General features: G+C 37.9%; 1 protein-coding gene across 2 annotated transcripts; it reads left to right on the plus strand.

Annotated features, from left to right (window-relative positions):
* On the plus strand, positions 1 to 23,889 carry KNG1 (kininogen 1). Of its 2 annotated transcripts, XM_023501393.2 has the most exons (11): positions 3 to 453; positions 7,504 to 7,614; positions 8,138 to 8,222; positions 11,591 to 11,763; positions 16,572 to 16,676; positions 18,067 to 18,145; positions 18,866 to 18,996; positions 20,187 to 20,291; positions 21,649 to 21,729; positions 22,815 to 22,893; positions 23,254 to 23,889. In XM_023501393.2, the coding sequence occupies exons 1-11, from the start codon at positions 262 to 264 to the stop codon at positions 23,514 to 23,516; spliced, it is 1,404 nt and encodes a 467-aa protein (XP_023357161.1). In that variant the 5' UTR covers positions 3 to 261; the 3' UTR covers positions 23,517 to 23,889. The 2 variants fall into 2 exon arrangements, with proteins under 2 accessions (XP_023357159.1, XP_023357161.1); XM_023501391.2 differs by having other exon boundaries at positions 1 to 453; positions 22,815 to 23,889.
* Positions 23,890 to 25,940: the final 2,051 nt, after the last annotated feature.

Genomic DNA, 25,940 nt, shown 5'->3' on the forward strand with positions numbered 1-25,940 from the left:
GCTAAACTGTGGGGGGAGAGGTGGTGGAGCTGGCAGGGACTGGCTGGGGGCGTTCATGCTCTTCCAACACCGACAACTCTGGCACCAGGAACCTCGCCATGCTGGGAATGAGCCTAGTCTTTTGTGCTGATTAAAAAACAGCATCCGAAAAGACCAGAGGAAGAGGGAGAGAGAGGTGGAAAGGGAGAGACCAGTGGGGAGAGAGATTTAGCCTTGGTGTTTGCAGCCTAGGTCAGCTTCCCCAGTGGTAAGCAGCTCAGGATGAAGCTAGCTCTGGCCCTCCTGCTTGTGGCCAGCCAGCTGAATGTCCTGGTACAGTCTCAGGAGAAGGACCTCTCCTGCAAGGATAATGATGTTTTCCAAGCCGTGGACACGGCACTGACCACGTACAACACCCAACGATCCTCCGGCAGCCAGTATGTCCTGTACCGGATAACCGGAGCCTCTCTGACGGTGAGTGAGTGACCTTGGTGGGGTGGCCTGGGGCCTGCTTGCTGACTGTCCTGTGCAATGTCCAGGGCTCAGTGACCGTCCCTGTCCGGCAGCTCCATCCTCAGTGCTCCTCAAAGGAAAGCACCGATGTCCAAGCCAGCCATGGCCTCCAAAGCCATTCTTCTTTCTGATGTGGGCAACCCCATCCTTCCAAGCACTTCCAAGCTCTTCAGCTCCTTCCCTCCCTCCATCCACACAGCTAAGCTGTTCCCGAGTCATCTTGGTTCTGCCTCTGTAATTTCTTGAGTCTGTCCCTTTCTTTCCACTCGTGTGGCTCCCAGTCTACTCTAGTTGTATATCATCTTTTAGTTGGACTCTTGTCAAAGTCACCTAATTGGAATCCTGACTTTCATTTTCTCTCCTCCCCTGTCCTGTCCCATCCCAAAATTCATATCTGCAAACACGGGTCACCTGAAAAAGCTTTACTAGCTCCCTATTGCCTCTAGGGTGAAATAAAAACTCTCCTGACTGGCTTGAAAGCTTCCTCACAATTCAGCTCCAGCCTACCTTTCTTTCTTTTTATTTATTTTTGCTGAGGCAATTGGAGTTAAGTGACTTGCCCATGGTCACACAGCTAGGAAGTGTTAAGTGATCAGATTTGACTCAAGTCCTCCTGACTTCAGGACTGGTGCTCTATCCTCTACACCAACTAGCTGCCCTCCCCCACCCCCCTCTCCTACCTTTCCAAGTTGATTGTATATTGCTCCTTTTTCTGCCCTCAGTGGCCCAGCCAAACTGTCCTACTTGGCTGCTTATCTGAACTTGGTAAATCATTCTACCTCTATGACTTTGTACAGGCTGCCTCCCCTGGAATTTCTGGAGTGTTCACCCTCCTTCCCTCTGCTTATCAGAATCCTAAGCTTACTTTCAAGCTTAGTCCATCTGCTATCTCCCATAGAAAGCCTTTCTGAGTCTTACAATCTCTTCATTTGTTTATCTGATATACCTAGGAGGGTGTAAAGTCCTTGAGGTCAAAATAGCTTTTCATCTTGTCTTTGAATACCCAGAACATAGCCTCAAACATGGTAGGTGCTTCATAAATGCTCATTAAATTAGATAGGATCAGAGTGGTTTGGACTGCTATGTTGCAAGCTCTATATGGTGACTGTAATTAAAAAAAATTAATTGTTTTTATTTCATGAAATATTTCCCAATTACATGTAAAGTTTTTTAAACAATCATTTGAAGAAACTTGTTCAAATTCTCTCCCTCTCTTCTATGCCTTCCCCCAACCAGGGGCAAGTAATTTTATATCAGTTATAAATGTGAGATTGTATAAATGATCATATTAATATTTTCATATTAATCATATCATATTAATAATTTCATATTAATCATCTTGCAAAAGAAAACACAAACGAGATAAAACAATAAAAATTAAGAAAGTTTAAAAATGCATGTTTCTATCTGCTTTCAGAGCTCATCAATTCTCTAAAAATGGATAGCATTTTTCATCATGGATCCTTTGTAATTATTTTGAATTATTGTTTTGATCAGAGTAGTTACTCTGATCACTCACAATTGATCATCATTACAATCTTGCTGTAACTGTGTACAATGTTCTCCTGGTTTTTTTTCCTCACTTCACTTTACATGAGTTCATATAAGACATCCCAGGTTTTTCTGAAATTCTCTTGCTGATCAATCATTATAGCACAATAGAACTCCATATCAATTCTATACCACAGCCATTTCCCAATTGATATATATCTCCTTGATTTTAATTCTTTATGCTCATGATTTTATTCTTAATGCTCAAAAAGAGCAGCTATAAATATTTTTCTCTGAATAGCTACTTTACCTTCTTTTTAAAAAAATCTCTTTGGTAACCAGGAAGATCTAAAGCAGAGAAAGAAAATGCTAGCAAGGAGGTTAAAGCAATATATCACAAAGATCATATACCATGAAAAGGTGGTATTTATCCCGGAAACATAAGGCTGGTTCAAAATTAGGAAAACCATTAGCTCAACAAGAGAACAACAGAAACCACATGACTACTTCAATAGATGCAGAAAAAGCTTTTGACAAAATACAGTACCCATTCCTATTAAAAACACTAGAGAACATAGAAATAAAGGGAACTTTTCTTTAAAATAATTAATAGTACTATCAAAGAACATCAGCAAGCATTATCTACAATGAGAATAAATTAGAAGACTTTCCAATAAGATCAGGGATGAAGCAAAGATGAAGCTCATTCTCACCATTATTATTATTCAATTCTGTGCCAGAAATGCTAACTCTAGTAATAAGATAAGAACAAGAAATTGAAAGAACTAGACTAGGCAATGAGGAAACAAAACCATCAGCCTTTGTAAATATGATGGCATACTTAGAAAATCCTAGGGAATCAACTGAAAATACTTGAAATAACTTCAGCAAAAGTTGCAGGATAGAAAATAAATCCACATAAATTATCAACATTCCTATATATTATCAACAAAGCCCAATAGCAAGAAATAGAAAGAGAAATTCCATTTAAAATAACTGTAGACAATATAAAATACTTGGTAAGTTTACCTGCCAAGACAATTCCAGAAACTATATGACCACATTTATAAAATACTTTTCACCCAAAAAAGTTAGATCAAAATAATTGGAAAAATATTAATTGCACATAGGGGTTGAGCCAATATAATAAAATGACAATCCTGCTGAAATTAATGTACTTATTCAGTGCCATAACAATCAAACTACAAAAAACCATTTTATAGAAATAGAAAAAAATTGACAAAATTCATCTGGAAAAATCAAGTCAGAAATCTCAAGGGAATTAATGAAAAAAATGCAAAGGAAGGTGACTTAGGTACAGCAGATCTCAAACTATATTAAAAAGTCAAAATCATAAAAAAGTTACTAGTTAGGAGATAGAGTGGTAGATCAGTGGAATAGATTAGGCAAATAAAAACAGTACTAAATGACTTACTAATTTTAGTAATCTAGTATCTGATAAAGCCAAAGACCCTAGCTTCTGCTATAAGAACTCACTATTTGACAAAAACTTCTGTGAAAACTGGAGAACCATGCGGCAGAAACTTAAATATAAACCAACATTTTATACTATTTGTCAAGATAAATTCAAAATGGATACATGATTTAGACATAAAGGGTACTACCTCAAGAAAGTCTAGGAGAGCAAAGAATGTTTTACTGTCAGATCTATGGAGAGGGGAGGAATGTATGACCAAACAAGAAGCAGAGAACATTATGAAATATAAAATGAATAATTTTGATTAATTAAATTTTTAAAAAGGTTTTGCACAAGGAAACCCAGTTGACTTTTATTTTTATAAATTTGATTTGATTCTCTATATATTTAAGAAATGAGGAATTAAGTAGAGAAATTTGCTGCAGCAATTTTTTCTCCCAGTTTCCTATTTTCCTTCAAATTTTGACTGTATTAGTGTTGTTTGCTTTATTTCGTATAATCAAATTTATCTATTTTACCCTGTGTAATCCCCTCTATCTCTTGTTTAGTCATAAATTCTTTCTTTATCTCCAGATCTGACTAGTACATTTTCTATGTTCCCCTAATTTAATTATATTATCCTTCATGTTCAAATGTTCATCTGTATTGACCTTATCATGGTATATGGTGTGAAATGGTCTCTGACTAATTTTTGTCACACTCCATTCCAGTTTTCCTAGAAAAAATTTTTTTAATCAAATGGTTAATGCTTATCCCCAAAACTTGGTTTGTCAAATACTAGTTAGATTACTATGGTGATTTACCAATGTATATTGTGTATCCACTGATCCACTACCCTGTTTCTTAGCCAGTACCAGATTATTCTCCCAGTTACTACTTTGAAAAATATAGGCCAAAATCTGAAACAACCAGGCCACTTTCCTTTATATTTTTTTCATTGATTTTCTTGATATTCTTGACTTTTTGTTCTTCCAGATAAATTGTTACTATTTTTTCTAGTTTTATAAAATAATTCTTTGGTAATTTGATTGGTATGGCACTGAATAAATAAACTAACTAGTGTAGAATTGTTACTTTTACTATATTGGGTCTGTCTATGCATGAGGAATAAATATTTTTTAAATTGTTTAGATCTGTCTCTATTTTTATGAAAAGTGTTTCATAATTGTGTTCATATAATCTCTGGATTTGTCTTGGCAGATAGAGTCTCAAGTATTTCTATTTGGGTGTTTAATTGGGAATTTGAATTTATTCTTTATCTAGTTTTTTTAATTGCGTGGCCAAATCAATGATATATTCTTTCTTTCTTTTATTGATGTACAGCTTTAGAGATATAATTTTTCCCTAAGTGCCGCATTGGTTACATCTTACAAATTTTGGAATGTTGTCTCTTTCTTGTCATTCTTTTTAATTAAATTGTTTATTGTTTCCATGATTTGTTCTTTGTCCCATTTATTCTTTAGGAATAGATTATTTAGTTTCCAATTAGCTTTTAATTTATTCTTTCATAGCCTTTTGTTAAATGTTATTTTTATTTCATTATGGATTGAAAAAGATGTATTTAGTATTTCTGTTTTTTTTTTACATTTTGTTGGGAGGTATTTATGCTTTAATATATTGCTATTACTTCATTGTCTATAGTTCCTTTGAGCAAGTATCTTTTACTTGGTTTTGGATTTTTTTTTGGTTTTTACTTTGAGATCATGATTACTGTTTCTGCCTTTTTAAAAATTTCAGCTACTGCATAATAGATTCTGCTCCAGACACATCATCAACATCTTCATCATCATTATTATTATTAAACTCTGTGTGTTTCTCTGTGTTTAAAGTATACATTAAAAAAAACAATGTATTGTTAGATTCTGATTTTTAATGCATCATATTATCCACTTCTCTTTTCTGGAAGAGTTCATCCCATTAACATTCATTTATATTTACTGATTGTGCATTTTCTTCCATCCTATTTTCTTTTGTTTAACTTTTTCTTTCTCTTTATCTTGTCCATCCTTTAAAGTCTGTTTTGCTCTTGACCATTGTCTTCTTTTATCTGCCCTCCCTTTCATCCTTTCTCCCTTTTACTTACTCCCCTCCCCTCCTATTTCCCTGTTGGATAAGATAGATTTCTATGACCAATTGAACATTTGGATATATTTTTCCTTTTTGAGTCAGTTTAGATGTGAGTGATGTTCATTCTGCTTCCCTTGGTAACCATTTCCTCTCCACTGTAAAAGTTCTTCCTTGTGCACCTCTTTTCTGTGAGATATATTCTGCAGTCATCTTCTCCCTTCTCCCTTCTCCCAAGGGATCACCTTTTCTCACCTATTCATTTTTTTACATCATCCCAACATAGTCAACTCACTCCTACACACTCTTTCTATGTAGAATCCTGCTAACTGCCCTAATAATGTTCTTAGAAGATATTTGTATCATTTTCTTATATGAAAAAGAAAATAGTGGATTTTTAACTTGTCTTTCATGTTTACCTTTTTGTTTTTCTTCAGCCTTGCATTTCAAAGTCAAATTTTCTAGTCAGCTCTGGTCTTTTCACTAACAATGCTTAAAAACCCTCCATTTTTCATTTAATATCCATTTTTTCCCTTGAAGGATTGTATTTGGTTTTGCTGGGCAAATTATTCTTGGTTGTAATCCCACAGCTCTTTTGACTTCTGGATTCTCACATTTCAAACCCTGTCCTCCTTTAATGTAGTAGCTGCTAAGTCTTGTGTGAGCCTGATTGTGATTCCATGCTTTCTGAATGCTTGAAGTATTTTCCATTGACATGTGAGTTTTGGAATTTGTCTATGATATAAATAATATTTATTATATTTATATTATATATTATATAAATAAATAAATATAATATAAATATAAATTTTGGAATCTCTCAATGGTTTTATCAGTTCACAATTCCACTAACAATGTATTAGTATCTCAGTTTTTCCACACCTTCTCCAACATTCATCATTATCTTTTCTTGTCATCTTAGCCAATCTGAGAGGTATATGGGTAGTAGTTGTCTTAATTTGCATTTCTGTGATCAATAGTGATTTAGAGAATTTTTTTCATATGATTAGAGTTTTAATTTCTTCATCTAGAAATTGTCTGTTCATATCCTTTGACTATTCATGACCCAATTCCATTTTTTAAGAAATTATTTTCTTCAGTGAGTTTTTGTACCTCTTTTCCCATTTGGCCAAATCTGATTTTAAAAAAATTATTTTAATCAGTGAATTTTTATATTTCTTTCCCCATTTGTTCAGTTCTGGTTTTAAGGTATCTTCTTCAATATTTTTTGTGCCTCTTTTTATCAAGTTATCAATTATCTTTTTGTAATTTTCTTCTTTTGCTTTAATTGCTCTTTGCTAAAGGGAAGCTTATTTTTACTTCTATATTCTCCTCTGAAAATGAATCCTGGTATTTTCTATTCCCACAGCAACTTTTGATGGTTGGTTTTTTTTTTAACTTTGCCTGTTCAAATGTGTACAATCAAGCCAAAAAATAATAGCATGAACTTTTAAAATCAAATGTGATTAGGGCAATTAATTACAGAACAGGATTCATCAGGTGGCAGTTTAGGGACTGAAAATGAGGCAGGGTGATATAATGAAATTCCTGCTGTCTTGTGAGTAGGGAGTTTTGGAGTTGTGGATCTTGATCAAATAATCCCTTCTCTTTTTTAGACTTCACGTAGCCCATCTACTAAATATGATGGTTGGATCACCTGATTTCTAATTCTATTCAACCAACTTTTATTAGGTGGCTACTGTGGGCCAGGGACTTCAAAGTCAGAAATGAAGTGGTACCTGCCTTCAGGAACCTTATATTCTGCTGAGGGGAAACAATGTGGGGAGAGGTAAGCACAGACAAGGAGAACTAAGGAGGATAGTGCATTAAAGCATTGAGACTGAAAGATCTCATGTTTTATGAATTTAAGACCAGCTAAGAACCTGAACCTAAACATTCAATCAGACTCACAGCAAATGTGTAGTGAATCCCTCCAGACAAAGCTCTGGGGTCAGATGCTCTCCTAATTTTGATCTTTTGCTCTACCCTAACAAATGTTCGTTTACAATTTCCTGTAGAACTCTGATGAGCAGATCTTTGCAATAACCTATGAAGTCCGAGAGGGTGACTGCACGATCCAGACAGGTAAAAACTGGAAAGATTGTGGCTACAAAAAGTCTGAAAACCAGGTAAAATTATTTTACTCTCTACCCATCTTCTATTCCCTCTGCAATTTGTACTTTGGTGAGACAAGGAAAGAAAAGTTTCTCCTTGTTCTTATAGGGATCTGACAGAAGGAAGACAGACTCAATAATCTGGCAGTCTATTTTCAAAGTTAAAGGGATATTTTCTCTTTGAGCCAATGAACTTTTGTTTTATACCATGACTTTAGACAGGGATGAAGGGGAAGGAATGAAGGACTCCATGTTATAACAATGAGAAAGGTAGAATGATAGAGCTTAGAGGCTAAGAGATTAGCGGCTGCCAGCTCATCATCTTCTTTCTCTCTCTGGAAATATCAGCAATGTTCTGAGAAAAGCCAAAAAAGTCGTACTTCGGGACTTGATGATATAGTTGGCTAGCAACCAGCCATCTTCCTAAGTCCATATATGATCATATCACTCCTCACTCAATCTGTGCCCAGAAGATTTTTCTTGATTAAATGAGTTTCTGAATCTAAGGTTGAAGATTTATGGCCCCTTTTGTATTTAGGAGCAGGGGAAATGTGCAGCAAAAGTGAAGAGTGAGAATGGAAAGACATTCATCGTCATTGAACAGAATTGTAATATCGCTCCAGGTATGTGATTAGCTCAACTATTCCACAAAGGGCCACCATCACTTTTCCTTATATTTATTTGTTGGATTTTATTTCTTCCCACAATAAAACAATAACTACTTTTCTTTCAATTTTATTAATCTCTCCTTTAATTTTCAGAATTTCTATTTTGGTGTTCAATTGGGTTTTAAATTTTTTGTTCAATATCTAGATTTTTGTTTAGTTGCATGCCAGATTTATTGATTTATTTCTCTCTTTTATTGACAAAAGTGTTAAAAGAAAAAAAATGTTTTCCCTACTTTGACATCACAATTTTGGTATAACATCTCATAGCCATCATTGTCTCAATGAAATTATTATTTCTATAAACTTTTTCTTTGATCCAACCAACCTTTAGGACTGGATTATTTAATCTCCAATTAATTTTTAATCTTTGCTTTGAAAGCACTATATTAAATATAGTTTTATTATATAACTTCTTAGAGGTGAAATTAATATTTTTGCTTTTTTTGTTTTTATTTGGAAGTTTTTATGTACTAATACATGAACAATTTTGGAGACATTGTCATGCACAGCTGAGAAATAATTATATTTTTTTCTATTTTTCTTCAATATTCTTTAAAGCTTTATTATACCTAAATTTCCTAAAATTCTATTCATGTGCTTCACTTCTCTTTTGTTTAATTTTGGTTACATTTATCTTGGTTCAAGAAGGGCAAATTGAATACCCACAATATTATAGTTTTGCTTTGCATTTCTTCCTATAAATCATTTAATTAATTCTTTAAGAATTTAGATTTGTACCATTTGGTGCATATATTTTTAGTACTGATATTAATTATCTATAATGTCTTTCAGCCAAAAGCAATTTCTCTGATTATCTCTTTTAATCGGGTTTGTTTTTAGTATCACTGAAATCATGATGACTATTCTTTTTTATTTCAAGGGAAGCATAAAAAATTCTGCTCTGGATTCTTATTTTAACTTTATGTCCTGTTGCAAATGTGTTTTTTTTGTAAACAACATATTGTTGGATTCTGCTTTTTAATTTATTCTGCTATCCCTTTCATTTTATGAGTCAGTTGATGCTCTTCATATTTATAGTTATGATCATTAGTTGTGTATTTCCCTCCATTCTCATTCCTTTATACTTTTCCTTTTATTTCCCCTCCCCTCTCTCTCTATCTTTGTGTGTGTGTGTGTATGTGTGTCTCTCTCTTTCTGTCTCTCTCTGTCTGCCTCTCTGTGTCTCTGTCTCTCCCTGTCTGTTTCTATGTATTTTTCCGTTCCTTGCCCAGTTCACAAGACAGTGAAATTTAAGCATCTCCTATTCCTCAATACTACTCCATCTCTCTCAACTCCATACAATCTTCTTCTTGTTGATTTAGTTCATATTAAACTTCTAAGAGATCTGGGCAGTTTTCTTTTATGATTTCTTGAAATATTATTTCTGTTTTTGTTTATGGCTTTCAAGTAATTTAGTGATTCTTAAATTATCTCTTCACAATATGTTTTCCTGTTCACTTGTTTTTGTTATGATATGCTTTTTCTGTCTGCTGTGTTTTCAGTTTTTTTAAATTTGTTTTGATATTTCTTCATAATCCCTGAAGTCATTACCTTCTATTTGATCAAATCTATTTTAGGGAGTTTTTTTTTCCATTCATCAAAATCTATCCTTTACTTCAAGCTATTGTTTTTACCTTTTTCTTCTATAAGTCAAATTTCTTTACCCATTTTTTCCTGCTAACCCTGTTATTTAATTTCTAAAAATAATTTTAGCTTAAAAAATCCCAAAGCTCTTGTTTTATCTCTTCTAGGAATTCTGGTTGGATTTGTGATTAAGCTGTGTTTTTCTTTGGAGCTTTGCTTGTAGATATTTTGGAATAATATGCTTCTTTTGACTCTCATCATAAAATCTATTTATGGTAGGATTCTTTCTTCTTTATTTGCTCATTATTCCAACATATTTTCTGATTTAAAACTTTATTTTTTGGACCAGAATATATGAACTTCTGGGGAGCGATGAGTAAATTGTTTTTTTTTGTTTTTGTTTATCCACATGTGTTCTTTCTCCTGCTTTCTTGGGGATGTTGTGTTATTTTTTAGATGGCTCAGACTGGGAACCTATAGTATTCACAGAATAGTGTAATCCAGGGAAAAGTTATTTTAAAAATTGTTCTTGTTCAGAAATTGAAGGACCAGATTTTGACCTAAGCAACATGCTTGTGAGCTTGTTCTGCTTGGAATTTCTAGTAGACTTTTTGCTAGATTCAACCAGTACCAACAACCAGAAAATCAATAAATTCAGAGGAAAAGAAATGAAGAATTCCCTTTGGTCTGGGAATCCTGCCTTGATTATTCATTTATAGACTTTATAGTTTTCTAGAGGATAGAACTGAGTGCTCTGCTCCTGGGGTCAGAGCCAAATAATTACTATTTGTTTTCGTATTGACTCCTTGTTCTGTACACAGCTCAGGGTTTGCCACTACTGCTTCCTACCACCACCAGATCCCTTCTTCTATCTTCCTGGAATTTCTGACAGGATACTCATACCTCGCTAGAGAATATCACCATTTATCAATTGATACCTGTATTAATTTGGGGCGTCCCTGTGACTTCTGTACCAATTTCTTTTGTTTTAGTCCTCATAGTGTTAGTCTTCTTTCAGTCCCTAGGTTCTAGGATGCATTATGTTGTTCCTGGCCAAATCACAACTTCAGTATCCACAAACTTTGTTTGTCTATCTCTGTAGGCTGATCTGGACTGGAAAAATGATTCATTGTGATTTTCTCTGGCTCTTTCTTTCTCTGTCTCTCTGTCTTTCTGTTTGTTGTCTGTTTGTCTCTCTGTCTCTGTCTCTATCTGTCTCTCTTATATTTCCCAATTGGGACTGTAGAGCTGGCAGAGTGGCTGATACAAAGCAGGTTAGGAGAAGGCCTGAAGCAGAGGATTTTACAATGCCTGTTAACACACAAGCATTGAGAGGGGAAGGTGAAGAAGAGCAGATCTTTTCTTGGAACTCCCTCAGTTCTTGAGGAGGTCATTCCACCTGCCAGGGAGCATCTGAGTCTTCTGATCCAACATGCTCCCAGAGCACAGGGTCTTATTCCATTTTTCTCTTCTCTGCCAAACTTTGAGCTTTCTTTCTCTTCCTCTTTTCACCCATTGCTCCTGAACTGCTTTTGTTTTCTAGATCTATGTGGAGAAGATGTGTTGGAGGGGCCAGGATGTAGCATCTTGGTACTCTACCATCTCAACTTCCCTTTCTTGACTGATTCCTAATCGTTAATTATGCTTCTACCATGTGACTGAAAGCCAGAGGCTGACAATGGTTTCTTATGAGCTTTTTAAAAGTTAAATCTCTGTGTTTTTCTCCTCTTTCAATAAAGTTCACGAAGCAGTGGTGGCAGCTCGTGGTCCATGCCATGGCTGCTTCAATAGCATATCAACCAACAGTTCAGATTTGGAAGAAATTTTGAAACATGCTGTTCAACATTTTAATGAAAAATCTAACCATGAACACATCTTTGCTCTTAAAGAAGTCCTGAGAGCCTCAAGACAGGTTTGGATATAATTTATTTCTTTGCTTCATTCATTCACTTTGTTTTAGACATCTATTTTAATAAAATATTTTATTAATAAGTGACAAATAATATAATTCATTAAAATAATTCATAGATGTTTAATAGATTCATAATAAAATATTTTACAATAAAACACACCTATTTTATATATTATATATGACATTTATATACACAAACATACATAGGTATGTGTGTACATATGTACATAGCGTGGCAGTTATGGCGTTTGACTCATGGACATCAAAGATTGTCGGACTTGAAAACTCTCAGGAATCATTGGATTCTCTGAGACATGGGACTTGAAAACTCTCAGGAATCATTGGATTCTCTGAAAATGATAAGACTGTTACAGGACTTCAAAATCTGCTGGAATCATTGGATTCCCTAACACATAAAAAGACTTTTGCAGGACTTCAAAACCTCAGGGGATCATTGGATTCCCTGACATGTGAAGCAGTGGACAATAGATTGGTTTTGGACTATCTCTTGGCTGCTGAAGAAGGTGTATGTGTGACTGTTGTTTACATATCCTCCTTCTAGGACTTCTGGTGATCTTTTCCAACACCATGTTGATTTATATTGTTTGCTATTCCGCTACTTGCGTGTACAATTCATGTTTGTTACACCACATCGAGCCTGCACTGACTGAGGGGAGGGTCATCCCTAATAGCCTCTGCTATTGCTATGTGCTTGTGTAATACCTCCCATGCTGATGGGTTTGTCATAATAAGACCCTTCAGCCCAGAAACCCACTAGCAACCCCATTTCCTTTGGTGCTTTTCATCTCCCTTCCTGAAATGTCAGGTAGGCGTGATCATCTCCTTTTTAGTGCTTTCACTGCCTTTTCTGAGAAGTCAGGAGGCTGTGATCACCTCCTTTTCGGTACTTTCACCTCCTTCTCTGAGAAGTTAGGAAGGCTGTGATCACCTCCCCTTGGGGGCTCTGACCTCCCTGAGGAGTCAGGGATGGCATGACCACCTGTGTTCTAAAATAAAAGAAAGCGGGAGATGTAATGGGCTGAGGTTTGAGTTGATGCACTGAGGTCCCAAGTATGTGAGGCTAAATAATAATTGGGCTATACTCTATTAATATACATGACTGGATAAAGAATGGTCCCTGCCCACTCTCCGTGCAAGTCCTGATGTGTTGTATAGGAAATGACGATTTTGGTGGGTGGAGGCAGAGAGGGAGACAGGAAGAGAAGCTGGGAGAGATTAGGCCTGGGTTCGAGACTCCGAGCTGCTGGTTGTGTGGCTGCTGGTCGAGCTAGCTTCTTGACTCAGCTGCACACATTGCTATTGCCGATTCTCTTCCACCTCCTATCCTTCTTCACTGAGAATAAAGACTGACGATTTTCCCCTAACCTGAATTCCTGACTCCTGTCGATTTAAAAATACACGATCATCACAGTAATTGTATAATTGATAAATATTATAGATGAATGCATACTATTAATTTTTACATCAAATATGTAATATATAGCCTAGCACATAATCTGCATACTTACATAGAGGGACAGTGTAACATAGTGGATACACAGTCACTTTGGGTTTGAGACCTGCCCTTGAACCCTCCTCACTGTGTAAATCACTTAGCTTTTCAGTGACTCAGGCAACTTTCTAAAGTACAAAGAAGGAATTGATCTGCAGGGGTTCGCACTTCATGTGTGTTCTTCAAGAACCTGTGTCTAGATGGGTGTTAAGTGTGGGATGTTGATTGAGTGAATCAATCAACTCACTGACTAAATTTGAATAAACTGTGAGGTGTTTGATACCTTAATGTGGCAAGAACAAATGTCTATCAACCAACCAATCAAAAGCTTTAGATTAAGGGTAAAAGAGGGATTAGCTGGAGTGGAGTGTTGATGGGAAGGGTGTTAGGACTGGCTGAGGAAACTCAATCACCCCTTGTGGTCTTCTATAAACATAAATGTGTCCAGTGTCAAACTGAGAGATAGAGATTCTGAATCATCAGAGATTTGGGGCAGAGAAGAAAGGAAGGAATGGGGACATCCTCAGCTGAGCCAGAAGCAAAAGCAGTTCAGGAGCAATGGGTGAAAAGAGGAAGAGAAAGAAAGTTTAAAGTATGGCAGAGAAGAGAAAAATGGAATAAGAGCCTGTGCTCTGGGAGCATCTTGGATCAGAAGACTCAGATGCTCCCTGGCAGGTAGAATGACCTCCTCAAGAACTGAGGGAGTTCCAAGAAAAGATCTGCTCTTCTTCACCTTCCCCTCTCAATGCTTGTTTGTTAACAGGCATTGTAAAATCCCCTGCTTCAGGCCTTTTCCTAACCTGCCTTGTGTCAGCCACTCTGCCAGCTGCTAGGAACAGAAAAACAAAAGCCCCTAACCTCAAGGATCTTGCACTAATAGGAAAGACAACATATGCAAGAAGAAGTAAATGCAAAACACCCTACAAAGCCGATCTGTGGTAACCTTGGAGGATGGAGCACTAGTAATTGGCAGGGACCAGCAAAGACCCCATTTGAACATCATTATGCTGCAGCAATCTGCCAACGAAGACCTGAATGTAAATGACTATCATAGATAACATTGAGAAAAGGTGTGACTAGAGCGGGAGGTGGGTCAGTCATAACTAATTGCCGGAACTAACAGACAAACATCTCCCAATGTAATCCAAGCCCAAGGGAATGGTAAAAAAGAAGTTTAGAGAGGCTTCCAATGAGTTGGGTGGATTCTCCATGAAAGGATATGGACAAGATGCTCCTTAGAAGGGGTGGATAGGCTCCATCTGTACCCATTGATGGGCTCGGAGAGTGGACTCTCTGAATTATTTAAGTTTGTGTTGTGTAGATGTCAATAGAATATATAGTCACATGAGTATTTATATGCACATGAGTATATATATATGTATATATAATAATAATGTTATACAAATTATTCTTAGTAATATGCAAATTTAATATTTTAATAATATCCAAATTTAAGATTTTCAAAGCATTTTATATGTGTTATTTCATTTGATCCTCACAGAAAACCTGGGATATAAATGTTATTATTATCCTCATTTTGGGCAAATGTAGAAAGGGAGGCTGAGATTGTCTAGGTAACTTGATCAGGGTCACAGAGCTGCTAAGGATCTAGGCAAAATTTCTATATTGATTATTTTTATTATTTTATATTTTATTATATAATTGATGATTCTATGTTGATTAATTGACTTGTCAATTCAGCATGTCTTAACTGGATCCAGACTCACATTAAAAAAAAATCTCAAATTTCCATGATGCAGCAGGGTTATATAAGGTAGCTGGCTTACAGTGGGAGCTTAATAAATGCATGTGTTTCAAAACAGGTGGTACAAGAGTTAGTCTCCCTAGCAAGCTTTTGAGTGTGCTGGATCTCTTGGGCAGTCAAGAGATCCAGTCTGTGGATAAAGACAAAGTTAAATTTATAGTTACAAGCGGACCAATGACATTGAAACAGTTGTAAAAAAAATTTTTTTTAAGTTTACAGACCCTTGGGTTAGCAACACTTGCCACAGTACCAAGAAGGAAGCAGCCTCAAAGGCTGAGTATTTTGGAGCAAGCTAACCCAGGTCGCGAGCTATACCAAGTCTCCTGACTGATGCCCCACTACCTCCCCTAGCTCTGACCTAAGAGATTCTCTCTGATGGATTTTATTCCAACCCCAAAATCAAAGAGCCGTACAGACTAGGTAGCCAGGTCCTCTGTTGCATCTTTCCTCCCTCCCTCCATCCTCCTGCCTCAAGTAGGTGAGACCCATGTCACAGTGTCAACTCCCTAAGACAAAGTGACATGTATGAGTACCAGTTGTGTTATGCATTGGGACACTCTATCACTTACTAAATTTATGATCTTGAGACAGTGACTTCACCTCTCCTGGCCTCAGTTTTCCCATCTGTATAAGGCAGGATTAGATAATCATGAAGGTTCCTTCCTTCCCTGAGCTTTTGACCCTATGATAAAGTAAGTGTTATTTTCATCCTCAATAATCCCATACCTGGGAAGGGAGAACCTCTAGGGCAAAGATGGGGACATTGCCTCTTGTATCTCCTTGTGTGTCATCAGTACTTTGCATATAACAGGCATTTGAGAGAGCCAACATCACCTGGTGAAGAGAGACATGGAATCAGGAAAACTTTGGTGGAGGTCCTGACTCTCACTCTTGCTGGCTGCACTTAAACTTCTGAGCGCCCCAGGCCCCTCTCCAAGTCTCTTAAGCCCATCTGAACTCTGCAGGAGCTTTCCTTACTCTCTAGAGTCCCAGGGGTCCTCAAACTTTTTAAATAGGGGGCCAGTCACTGTCCCTCAGACTGTTGGAGGGCCGGACTATGGTAAAAACAAAAACTTTGTTTTGTGGGCCTTTAAATAAAGAAACTTCATAGTCCTGGGGGAGGGGAATAATCGTCTTCAGCTACTGCATCTGGCCCGTGGGCCGTAGTTTGAGGACTGTAACTAGACCAGTGAAATATCTGGTCTAGTCCAGAAAAAAGAGAGTGTAGCAGAAAGAGCACTGAATCTCAGGAGACCTGGGTTCAAATCCTGGTACCCATAAATCATGGCCATGGATAGATAATTTACTTCTCTGCCTCTGTTTCCTCATCTGTAAAATGGGAATGATCACTGGAAGCATGGGGTCATTGTGAAGAGAGTATTTTGCAAACAGAAGTTTTATAGAAATCTGAATAATTGGATTGGATTTGATACAGATCGAGTAACAAACAAAATGCACTAGATTCAGGGTTTCTTCATAATGGACCTTTGCCAAATAATACAATTTCCTTTCAAATTACCCTTATTGTAGGTAGTCAATGGGTGGAACTATAAGTTCCAGTATTCAATCATCCAGACTGATTGCTTGAAGGAGACTGACCAATTAAATTCTGAATGCCAGCCTAAACCTCAAGGGGTAAGTGATGCTAATATGAATTCTTCCTAAAGAATCTTCTGGGTCGCTGCAATGCAAAATCCACCACTTGTGTCCTTCAAATATCTGTTCAACTCGATGGATTTATAGGATTGGGAATGGTCCAGTTGGTGCTGTGTGTCACATTTCTGGCTTTCATCAGTACCCCCGGGGGCCTGTAGCCAAGGAGTAAAAACAGATCATCTTATCTTTATTTAACCAACTTGGATCACTTTTCTCTAGATAAGTGGTTCTCAAAGTATGATCTGAGGACCCTTTCATGACAGAGAACTGGGGTACCATGAGTTCTACCAAAGCTTGAGGGCTTTGAGAGAAGAAAATGGGAACCAAAGGAGTAGGATGGATCTACTCAAGGAGGAAGAGAGGAGATGGAGAGAAGGAAAGAAGGAAGGAAGAAAGAAGGAAGGAAGGGCTTAAGAGAAAGAGGGGGAAAGATATGTTTATTTGAGTCAGTGCTTGCCTCTTTCTGAAATGCTTGCTCCAGAGATGAAACTTGGTGTTGAGCCTCATCACATATTCTTCTGTGAGGCAGCTTCTAGCTCCAGGAAATAAATATCACAATGAGGGGACTTCATGTCATTCTCCTTTTTCCCTTCTCGGTCTTTCTGTCTTTATCTTTATCCCCATTCCCCCTCCCTCATCCTTCCTCTCTCCCTCTCCCCTTTCCTCCATTCCCTTTCCTTTTCTTTCCCTTCCCTTTTTTGTCTTTCCTTGCCCCCCCTTGTGTCTTTCTTTCCTTCCTTCCCTTCTCCCATAGTTTTGAGATTGAATAATATATTATTATAATTATTAATAATTAATATAATTATTATAACATTATTAATACGAATATAATTTATCTAGAATCCTCCAGATGCAATTTCATCTTTCAAGATTTCTTCTAGTCCCAGGGTTTATGGTTCATTAATGGAACAGTGTCAGAGATCCAGAGGTAGAGAGATGTGGGTTTCTGAGTGACCTCAGTCAAGTCCCCTAACCAATCCCTTTAGACATTCATTTTTCTCCCCTGTAACGTGAAGGAATTGACTTATATGACTTATATGATTTCAACGATCTCATCTGGTTGATGACATTTTGGGACTTTGGTTTTCTACTCTGAAAAACAAGGAGGTTGGACTAGATGCTCACTCAGGTCAAATCCACGTTTGAGTCCATGGTCATTTGATTGCGCTCCCAGACTGGAAGGAGGGTGGTTCTCTATTTCTTGGTTTCATCTCTCTTCACCTTGGGGTGGGACCTCCTGCTTCTCTCAATAGCACAGAGACTCAAGGGCAGTTTATTGTGGAGACAAATATGGATGTGTTCATCCCTAGATCTGGCAGAGAAACACTGTTCTGTTGGTTGAGTTTTCCCTTTCTGTCTTTCCTTCCAGGAGATAAGAATCTGCAGTGATTCTGCCTATGAAGATGCACATATGAATATCAGTATCACATCCCAGACTTGTAACCTAGGTAAGTGCCATAGTCAAGTATCTCAGCCTTGGCCAAGGGGGGAGGCCACAAAATGAAAAAAAAGGCAATGACCCATGTGACTTCTGAAATGGAAGAGGGACCAAGCTCCAGTATGCTAAATGAGGGAGCTAGACTGTGTAGCCTCCAAAGTTTCTTCCTCCCACCTTTACTTCCCACCTTGAATTGCCTGAACATCTGAAATTTTACCATTAGAGTTTATTCCTTTAGCTGACCTGTCTTGTTACTAGATCTTCCTTTAACATTCAGATGCCCCTGGGAAGGACAACACATCGATTCACTATAAGATTTGGACAAATTAACTTAATGAACATCTATTTATAATCTCAGACTCAGTATTTCAGGGTTGGGAGAGAGCTCAGAGGTATCTGTTCCAATCTATCTGGGGCCCGAGCAAGAATATCCTTCCACATTTGTGATAGAGGGCAACTATAAAGTCCCTACTATGTACCAAGCTTGTACTGGGGATAAAAAAAAAGACATGGAGGATATAGGATTTAAGTACATGAGGGGCAGGTGGAAGTAAAATGCAAACAGGGTTGATGGGAGTCCTTTAGGGAGGCGAACTTTACCAACTTGACAAATTATTCAGAAGTTCCAGTCTACCCCCCATTGTATTTCAGCAGGACAAATCCCCCTCGCTCATCAAATGCTCGCACTAATCAGAAGTCTTGTTTTCTAAAATGAACTCTTATCTTCCAGAGAACGAATTAAATTCATCTATCAGCCCAGAACTGCGTGAGCCTTTGAAACATTCTCTTGAAAAAATTAACTCGGAGACTAAAAGTAACTTTTATTTCAAGACGCTCAGGATTCTGAAAGCAGAACCCCTGGTTTGTGAATGAGTCTTTTATCAACAGCAGGCTTGTGGGTTGTAGCTGGTTCTCACTTCTGCCTTTCATCGTGGACTTGGGTCCTAAAGTTTTCATTTGAGGATAGTTGTTGCTGTAATGTCCCTGGTTTTATCATGGGCATTTACTGGAGTTCCCTGACACAAGAGCTGCATCCATTGTGATTGTGTGGGGGAACAATAACAGTCATTTTCCAACTTTGAGTATTTTTGCTTCCCTCATCTGCAAAATGAAGGGTTGGACCAAATGACCTTTCCTGGTCTAAATTCGTTTCCAAGAACCAAGTCCCAGCCTATGAGCTCCAATTTCAAGAGTCCAGTCTGGGGTTATACATGTCTATGGATTGAAGAAAGTAGGTGGTAGCATTCCTGAGAATTCTAGGATGCTACAACCATGCTCTACTCCTAGACTCTGCCATGAAAGGGATTATATATGGCATCAGGGTAGGAGAAACAAAGAGGGGTGGCAGGTCTTGTCCCTTCCCGTAGGGAGCTTCTACATTCTGCCAGGGGCAAGGGAGATACCACAGAGAAAGAGATACAAAATAAGTCTTAAAGGTTCCAAGATATGGACAGTAAAAGTGCTAACAATTGAGGGGAATCAGAAAAGGCGTCATGGGATCCCTGGCCAGTGGGGAGAGCTTTGAGGGAAGCCAGGAATCCTGCACCACAGAAGTGATAAGTATACAGAGACATAGCGGTCAAATGGTTGATTTAGAAGTTCACCCAAACTGCAGATCTGCATGTCACATGTTCATAACGGTTACTAATAGCAACTATTTACTTAGTGTTTTAAGGTTTGCAAAGTACATTAAAATATTATCTCATTAGAGCTTCATAACCACCCTGGGAAACAGATGCTATCATTATCCCCATTTAATAGATGAGAAAGCAGAGGCAGATGGAGGTTAAGTGACCTGTCCAGGGTCTAGTGGTTTGAGGTTGCATTTGAACTCAGTACAAATATGTATCTATAATATTTTCTAATTATGCACATACATGCATGTATATGTATATTTGTGTATATTTACATATATGTGTGTTTTTTCCCTCTTGCAAAGTTTAGTTTGATTAGTAGATAATTTCCTATGTAGGATGCTGCCTTAGAAATCCTGGGAGTAAAATGCATGGGATGAAATCAGAAAGACAAATAGCTTCCTATTGACTTTGCAGGTGGGATCTGGAACTGGACATACCATCGAATTTTATATCAAAGAAACTGAGTGCTCTAAAGAGAAAGAAAAGTATTCTGAATACTGTGGATTTAACGAATTTGGAGTAAGTCATTAGGAGATCAATTTTTTTTTGTTTTTACAATCTGAGGGAAGCCAGAGTTCATGATCCCAGGGTCCTCACTCAAGGGCAGAAGTTCTTAATCTAAGGTTCATAAACTTGGTTTTAAAATATTACGATCTATATTCAGACACAATCAATTCTTTCTCTGGGTTTGCATTTTCCATGAGTTTATCGGAGCAGTCATAGATTACTGTGTTGCTGAGAATACCAAAGTCATTCCCAGCTGATCATCCTAGAACATTCCTATGACTTTGTATACAGAACATTTCGCTTAGCTTGAGTTCATGGAGGATTTTCAGGATTTTTCTGACAGCATCCTGCTCATTATTTCCCATAGAACAATAATATTCCATCATAATCACATAGCACAATTTATTCAGACATTCCCCAAGAAATGGGCATCCCCTCAGGTTCCGATTCTTGGTCCTGGGAAGAGAGCTGCTATAAATATTTTTGTCCATAAAGAGCTTTTTCCTTTTTTAAAAAAATCTCTTTTGAGATTCATGCCTAGTACCGGTATTGTTAGGTCAAAGGATCTCCACGATTTTATAGCCCGACAAATAGAGATCTTTTGATCATTTAACAATTGGAGAAAAATATTTTTAAAATACCATTTTAATATAATCTGCATTTTATTTTATGCATTTGAAGATAATTCAGAGGAGTTCATAGGCTTCACCAGGCTGACAAAAGAGTCCAAGACACATAAAAAGGTTCTGAACACCCTAGTCTTGATCTTGGTATTATGATAAAATGATTTCAAGACTTTTTCTTGTCTGGTAATATAAAAGTGGTGAAGTGATGGAAATTTAATCCAATCCAATGCATTCAGTATCAGGGTATCTACTATCTATCCGGCACTGTGCTTGCTGCTGAGAATTCAGAGATTAGAATCCAAATAAAACCATCCTGCTTTTGAAGAGCTACCACTCTCCAGAGAACATACATGTACAGAGACAAGTAAATAGTAGATAATTTGAGAAAAGGGGGCTGAGGAGCACGAGAGCTAGGGGCAGCAAAGAGGTAGGAGATGTTACATGAACGGAACTCATAAAAAAGCAAGACCTGGCCCCTAGCTCTGCTGCTAATTCTCCATGAATTCTCCATGAGGGCAAGTACCCTCATTTATAAACGAGGAGATCAGCCTCAATGGCCTCTTCAGCCTCCTTCACCTCCTGAGATTCTATTTGCAGGCAGCAAATTAGAAGTAAGAGGTTAAGATCCCTCAACAGTGTGTGTCCAAAGGGTGATGGGACATGATGGCCTGAAAGGAAGGCCCCTCGACCAGCTTGGGGGCTATCCTGCAGATGTCTCATTTCATTTTTGTTTTTCTGAACAGAATGTTTTGAAATGTACAGCGAATGTTTTGGAGGAAGAGGGTACATTTAAACCCACAGTTCTCTGTGAGGAGCCAGTACAGGTACGGAGTCTTGTCTTTCTCTGTCTGGTTCATAAATCCTGAAGGATCATGTGCTAGTGTGGACAGAAACATTTCTTAAAATGAAAGAAAGTAACCTTTCCAATCCATGTGGAGCAAAATCTTAGGTTGAATGTTTCCAAAGGGTGATTAGAAAAAGGGTCAGCTCAGTCACCTTGGACTGGTCCACACCCCAAATCATACACACGCTGATATCCATCCATGGCCCTCTGTTAGGCAACTCATTTCTTCTACAGACCTTTCAATGATTTAAGGTCTACTTTATGTCTGTGTACCTGTGAACTGCATATGTGCAAATTAGTGTTTCCAAAGAAATTGTGTTTTTATCATTGAACATGTCCTATATCCTAGTCTGATATTACTCCCTTCTTCTCTAGATATCTTTATATTATATCTCTAAATATATTCTCTGTCTCTGTCTCTATATCTGTTTGTCTTTCTGTATCTGTCTATGTCTCCATATGTGTGTGTGTGTGTTTTAAATTAATCAAGGAAGCATCTGTTATGCATCTATGATTTCCAGGTACTGTTCTAGGTGCTGATTTTCCAAATACATAGAGTCAGGCCTGTATCTTAGGAAGATTATTTTAACATGGAGAGGGGAGGGAGAGGGAGAAGGAGAGGGAGAGAAAGAAGGAAAGGGAGAGGGAGAGAGAAAAAGAGAGGAAGAGGAGGAAAGAGAGGGGAAGAGGAAAAGGGAGAGAGGAAGAGGGAGACAGGGAGAAGAGAGAGAAGGAGAGAGAGAGAGAAAGAGGGAAAGAGGGAGGGAAGAAGGAAGAGAGAGAGGGAAGAGAAGGGAGGGAGGGAGAGAAAAGGGATGGAGGGAAAGAAAGAGGGGGAAGGGAGAGAAAGGAAGAGGGAAAGGGAGAGAGAGGAAGACAGAGAGAGAGAGGAAGAGGGAGAGAAAAGTAAAGGAAGGAAGAGAAAGGGAGATAGAAAGAGAGAGAAAGGAAAAGAGAAAGTTTCGCCAAGTATTCTCTTTTACATTGAATTTAAGCCCTTGCCCTTTACCTATGCAGGGATATTGTGATTATTAATGACATGCATTTGTTCCTGCTTCTCTTTAGGTGCTTATGAAAAGGCCTCCAGGTTTTTCTCCTTTTCGATCATCACTAGTGGAGCTACCACTGGAAAGCGGAGTGCCAGGTGAGCCCCAGGCTTCTGATATAACAGAACAAGAGGAAGAACAAGCCACAGGAACAGGACAAGGGCTTACTCCTCGTGGCTATGGTCGTGGGCACCGAAAGGGACAAACTCACCCGGGCCTCGGCCTTGGGCATAAACATGGGCATGGTCACGGTCAAGGACACAAATATAAGCATGGGCAAGGCCATTGGAAACATGAACAAAAAGACAAGGAAAGCCATGGGAGTTGGACAAATGAGTATCTGGACAGCCCGAATGAAGGGAATTTTCCTTCCACGAACCAAGAGGTGACACAAGGTCCACCGCCCCTACATAGCCCATCACCGCAAGGCGATGCTGTTACTTCTTCTTATTTTTCAGATTTTGATCTCCTTGGTCCTAACCCAACCAATCCTCCAGCTGAGCCTTCAACTCAAGAGGAGAAAACAGGGAAGGAAGATGACATAGAGGATGATGACTTGATCCCAGACATCATTGTCGAGCCAAAGAGCTCCTTATTTCCTTCATTGCCTGATCTTCCGGAACCCAAATGCCCTGGACAACCATGGAAACCAGTTGAAGTGACGGACCAAGGCACGGAAGAGAGAGAGGATGATGTCTTTAATCTCTCAGATGCTATTTAATAGGGAAGAAATGATTTTCCTTCTGGCCCTTTACCATCTTACTGCCCAAATATAATGGATTATAAACCACAATACCTGAGAATAGTCTAGAGCAAAGGTTGAGACTCAGCATAGATGCTGGGGATCTCAAGAAACTCTTGAAAAGTTGTTTTGCAAAGATCTAAAGCTATCCACATTCCATCAGGCCAGCAAACTCCCTCAGCAAAGGAGAAGATATGTAAGATGAATTTGTTTTAGGGCCATTTTTTGAATTTTAAATAACATATATCAGCAAGGAAGGATGTTTGTTGCTTGAGGCATAATTAATATTTTTAAATATCTAGGCAAACTAACTTTTTGTGTATGAGTATCAATAAACAGAAATTAAATGCAACTAAGGTTGTGCCTGTCACACAATTAATTGGTGCTTAATTAATGCTAGAAATGTGATTATCAAAGGAATCTTTTTAAGATTGGAAAGAGACCAGTGTAGCATTGATGTAGAAGCATTGCCAAAGAGCAGAAGGTTGAGAGGGAGTCTTTACATCCCTTCTTTGGGCCCACAAACACCTCCTTAACTTTTTCCAATGGAACAACCTGTTTCTATCCTGACGCTGTTGCGACTGATTCTTAAAACTTCACAATTTTTTTTGCTCTACTTTTGCATGTAGAAGTGGTAGAACAATAGGACTATGTTCTGGTTGTTTGGCAAACCTCTACTCTATCTCTGTCCTATCTATATTTTGGTTCATTATTTTCACCCATTAGAACAAGGGAAAAACCTTATTAAATAATTTGGAAAATAAGTGTTGCTAAGCTCAATTGGGGATAAACCAATCAATTCAACCACATTTTACTGTTCTTACAGAAATACTTAAGACTTTGTATAAATCAAGACCAAGACCCAAAGGAAAGGTCAATAACAGATATATTAATTGAAGGAAGAAGTCTTTTGACATAGGACTCAGTAGCAAAACTTGAGGTTTAATTGATGCCAAGTATTCTCGATGCACACACACAAGTGCACACCTGGGCATGAGATGGAGGGTACCACTGCCTCTGGGCTGACTCCCTCCCACTTGCTTCCCTCTTGGAGAGATGCAATGTCCTGCCTCCTCAAGATGCTCCTAAGTTTGAAAGCTTCTAAGGACTTGTCCTAGTAGTAAATAGCAGAGTCAGGGTTTGGTTCTCTACTTAATATCTCAAATCCCTCATTTGTATTATTTGATTGCAAGTTACACATAAAAGAGTGAAAGCATAGTTACTGTAAATGGATAGAATGAAATGTTATTTTTGATTGAAATAGTGATATTTTCCTAATTCAATTTCCTTTGATACTTTAATTGTTCTCATTGATATAGACCCTTCTTCCCCTGGTGCAGATCATAATCCATCTATATCTTCTCATCTTGTTTAATTTGTAGCTATTTTCTTCCACAAATCTTCCTGATTGTGGGTGCTCCTCTCCAAAATCAATCACTTTCAGAGTCAGCTAAACAGTACAGGGGATAGAGTACCACCCTTGGAGTCAGGAGAATTCAAGTTCAAATCCAGTCTCAGACAGTTAAGACTTACAAGATGCGTGATCCCAGACAAGTCACTTAACCCAATTGTCTTTCAAAAAACAACAATAACAAAAGCAAAATTAATCACTTTCTTTGTTTCATGGATCCTCATCCATAGCTTGTTCTCAAGAGTCTCTAAATATACTAATGATTAACTTTGTTCAAATATAGGTGATACGGTATCCAATTCCCATAAACACACTCAAGGAAAGAAATGAATATCAGAGAATGTATTTTCCCCCAGCAAAAATTCATTGACAGAAAGTACCCACAATTGTTCTCCTTACAAAAGAAATAGGATGGAGATTACTAACAGGGGAAGACCTTGAAATTTTGATGAAACCATTCCACATTCAGTCAATTGCCAAATTTCGTCCATGCTACCTCCAATCTTTCAGTCTCATCATTGTCCCCCCATTCACATGACCATGAACTTAGGAACTTTCCATCCCCTCCCAAAACCCAGCTCTGATTCCCTTGCTTTCTGCCTTCTTCCCCTCTGCAACCTATCCTTCAAAATGGCTGCTAAAATAATCTTGCTAAGGAACAGACTGTTCTGGGTTCCCCTTGACTCTCACCAGTTCCTGGAAGTTTTAATTCAACATGAGGACAAGATAATCTACTTGAAATTTATTTAGCTATTAACAAAAAAATTTACTTGGCCATTTCAGGATAGTCAACAAAGATATGCAGTGAATTGATACAGTTGAACAAAGTTGTCTGGTCTAAGTTGCTCATTGGTTTCCAATGCATCCTGATAGGGCTGTCCTGCGTCAGGAACAACTGAAGATTTTAATCCTCCCACTTAACTGAAGTCTTAAGGATGGTTCAAGTAGCATTTAAGGAAAAGCTGATCTACCAGGGTTAGACAAGGGTTAGA

The sequence above is a fragment of the Sarcophilus harrisii genome, chromosome 3, assembly GCF_902635505.1.
Source record: "Sarcophilus harrisii chromosome 3, mSarHar1.11, whole genome shotgun sequence".
Lineage (NCBI taxonomy): Eukaryota > Metazoa > Chordata > Mammalia > Dasyuromorphia > Dasyuridae > Sarcophilus > Sarcophilus harrisii.

Coding starts and splice junctions, on each gene's coding strand:
- KNG1 (XM_023501391.2), top strand. CDS start 262: ATGAAGCTAGCTCTGGCCCTCCTGCTTGTGGCCAGCCAGCTGAATGTC. Junction 8,223..11,590: donor GAATTGTAATATCGCTCCAG/GTATGTGATTAG, acceptor CTTTCAATAAAG/TTCACGAAGCAGTGGTGGCA. Junction 11,764..16,571: donor TCCTGAGAGCCTCAAGACAG/GTTTGGATATAA, acceptor CCCTTATTGTAG/GTAGTCAATGGGTGGAACTA.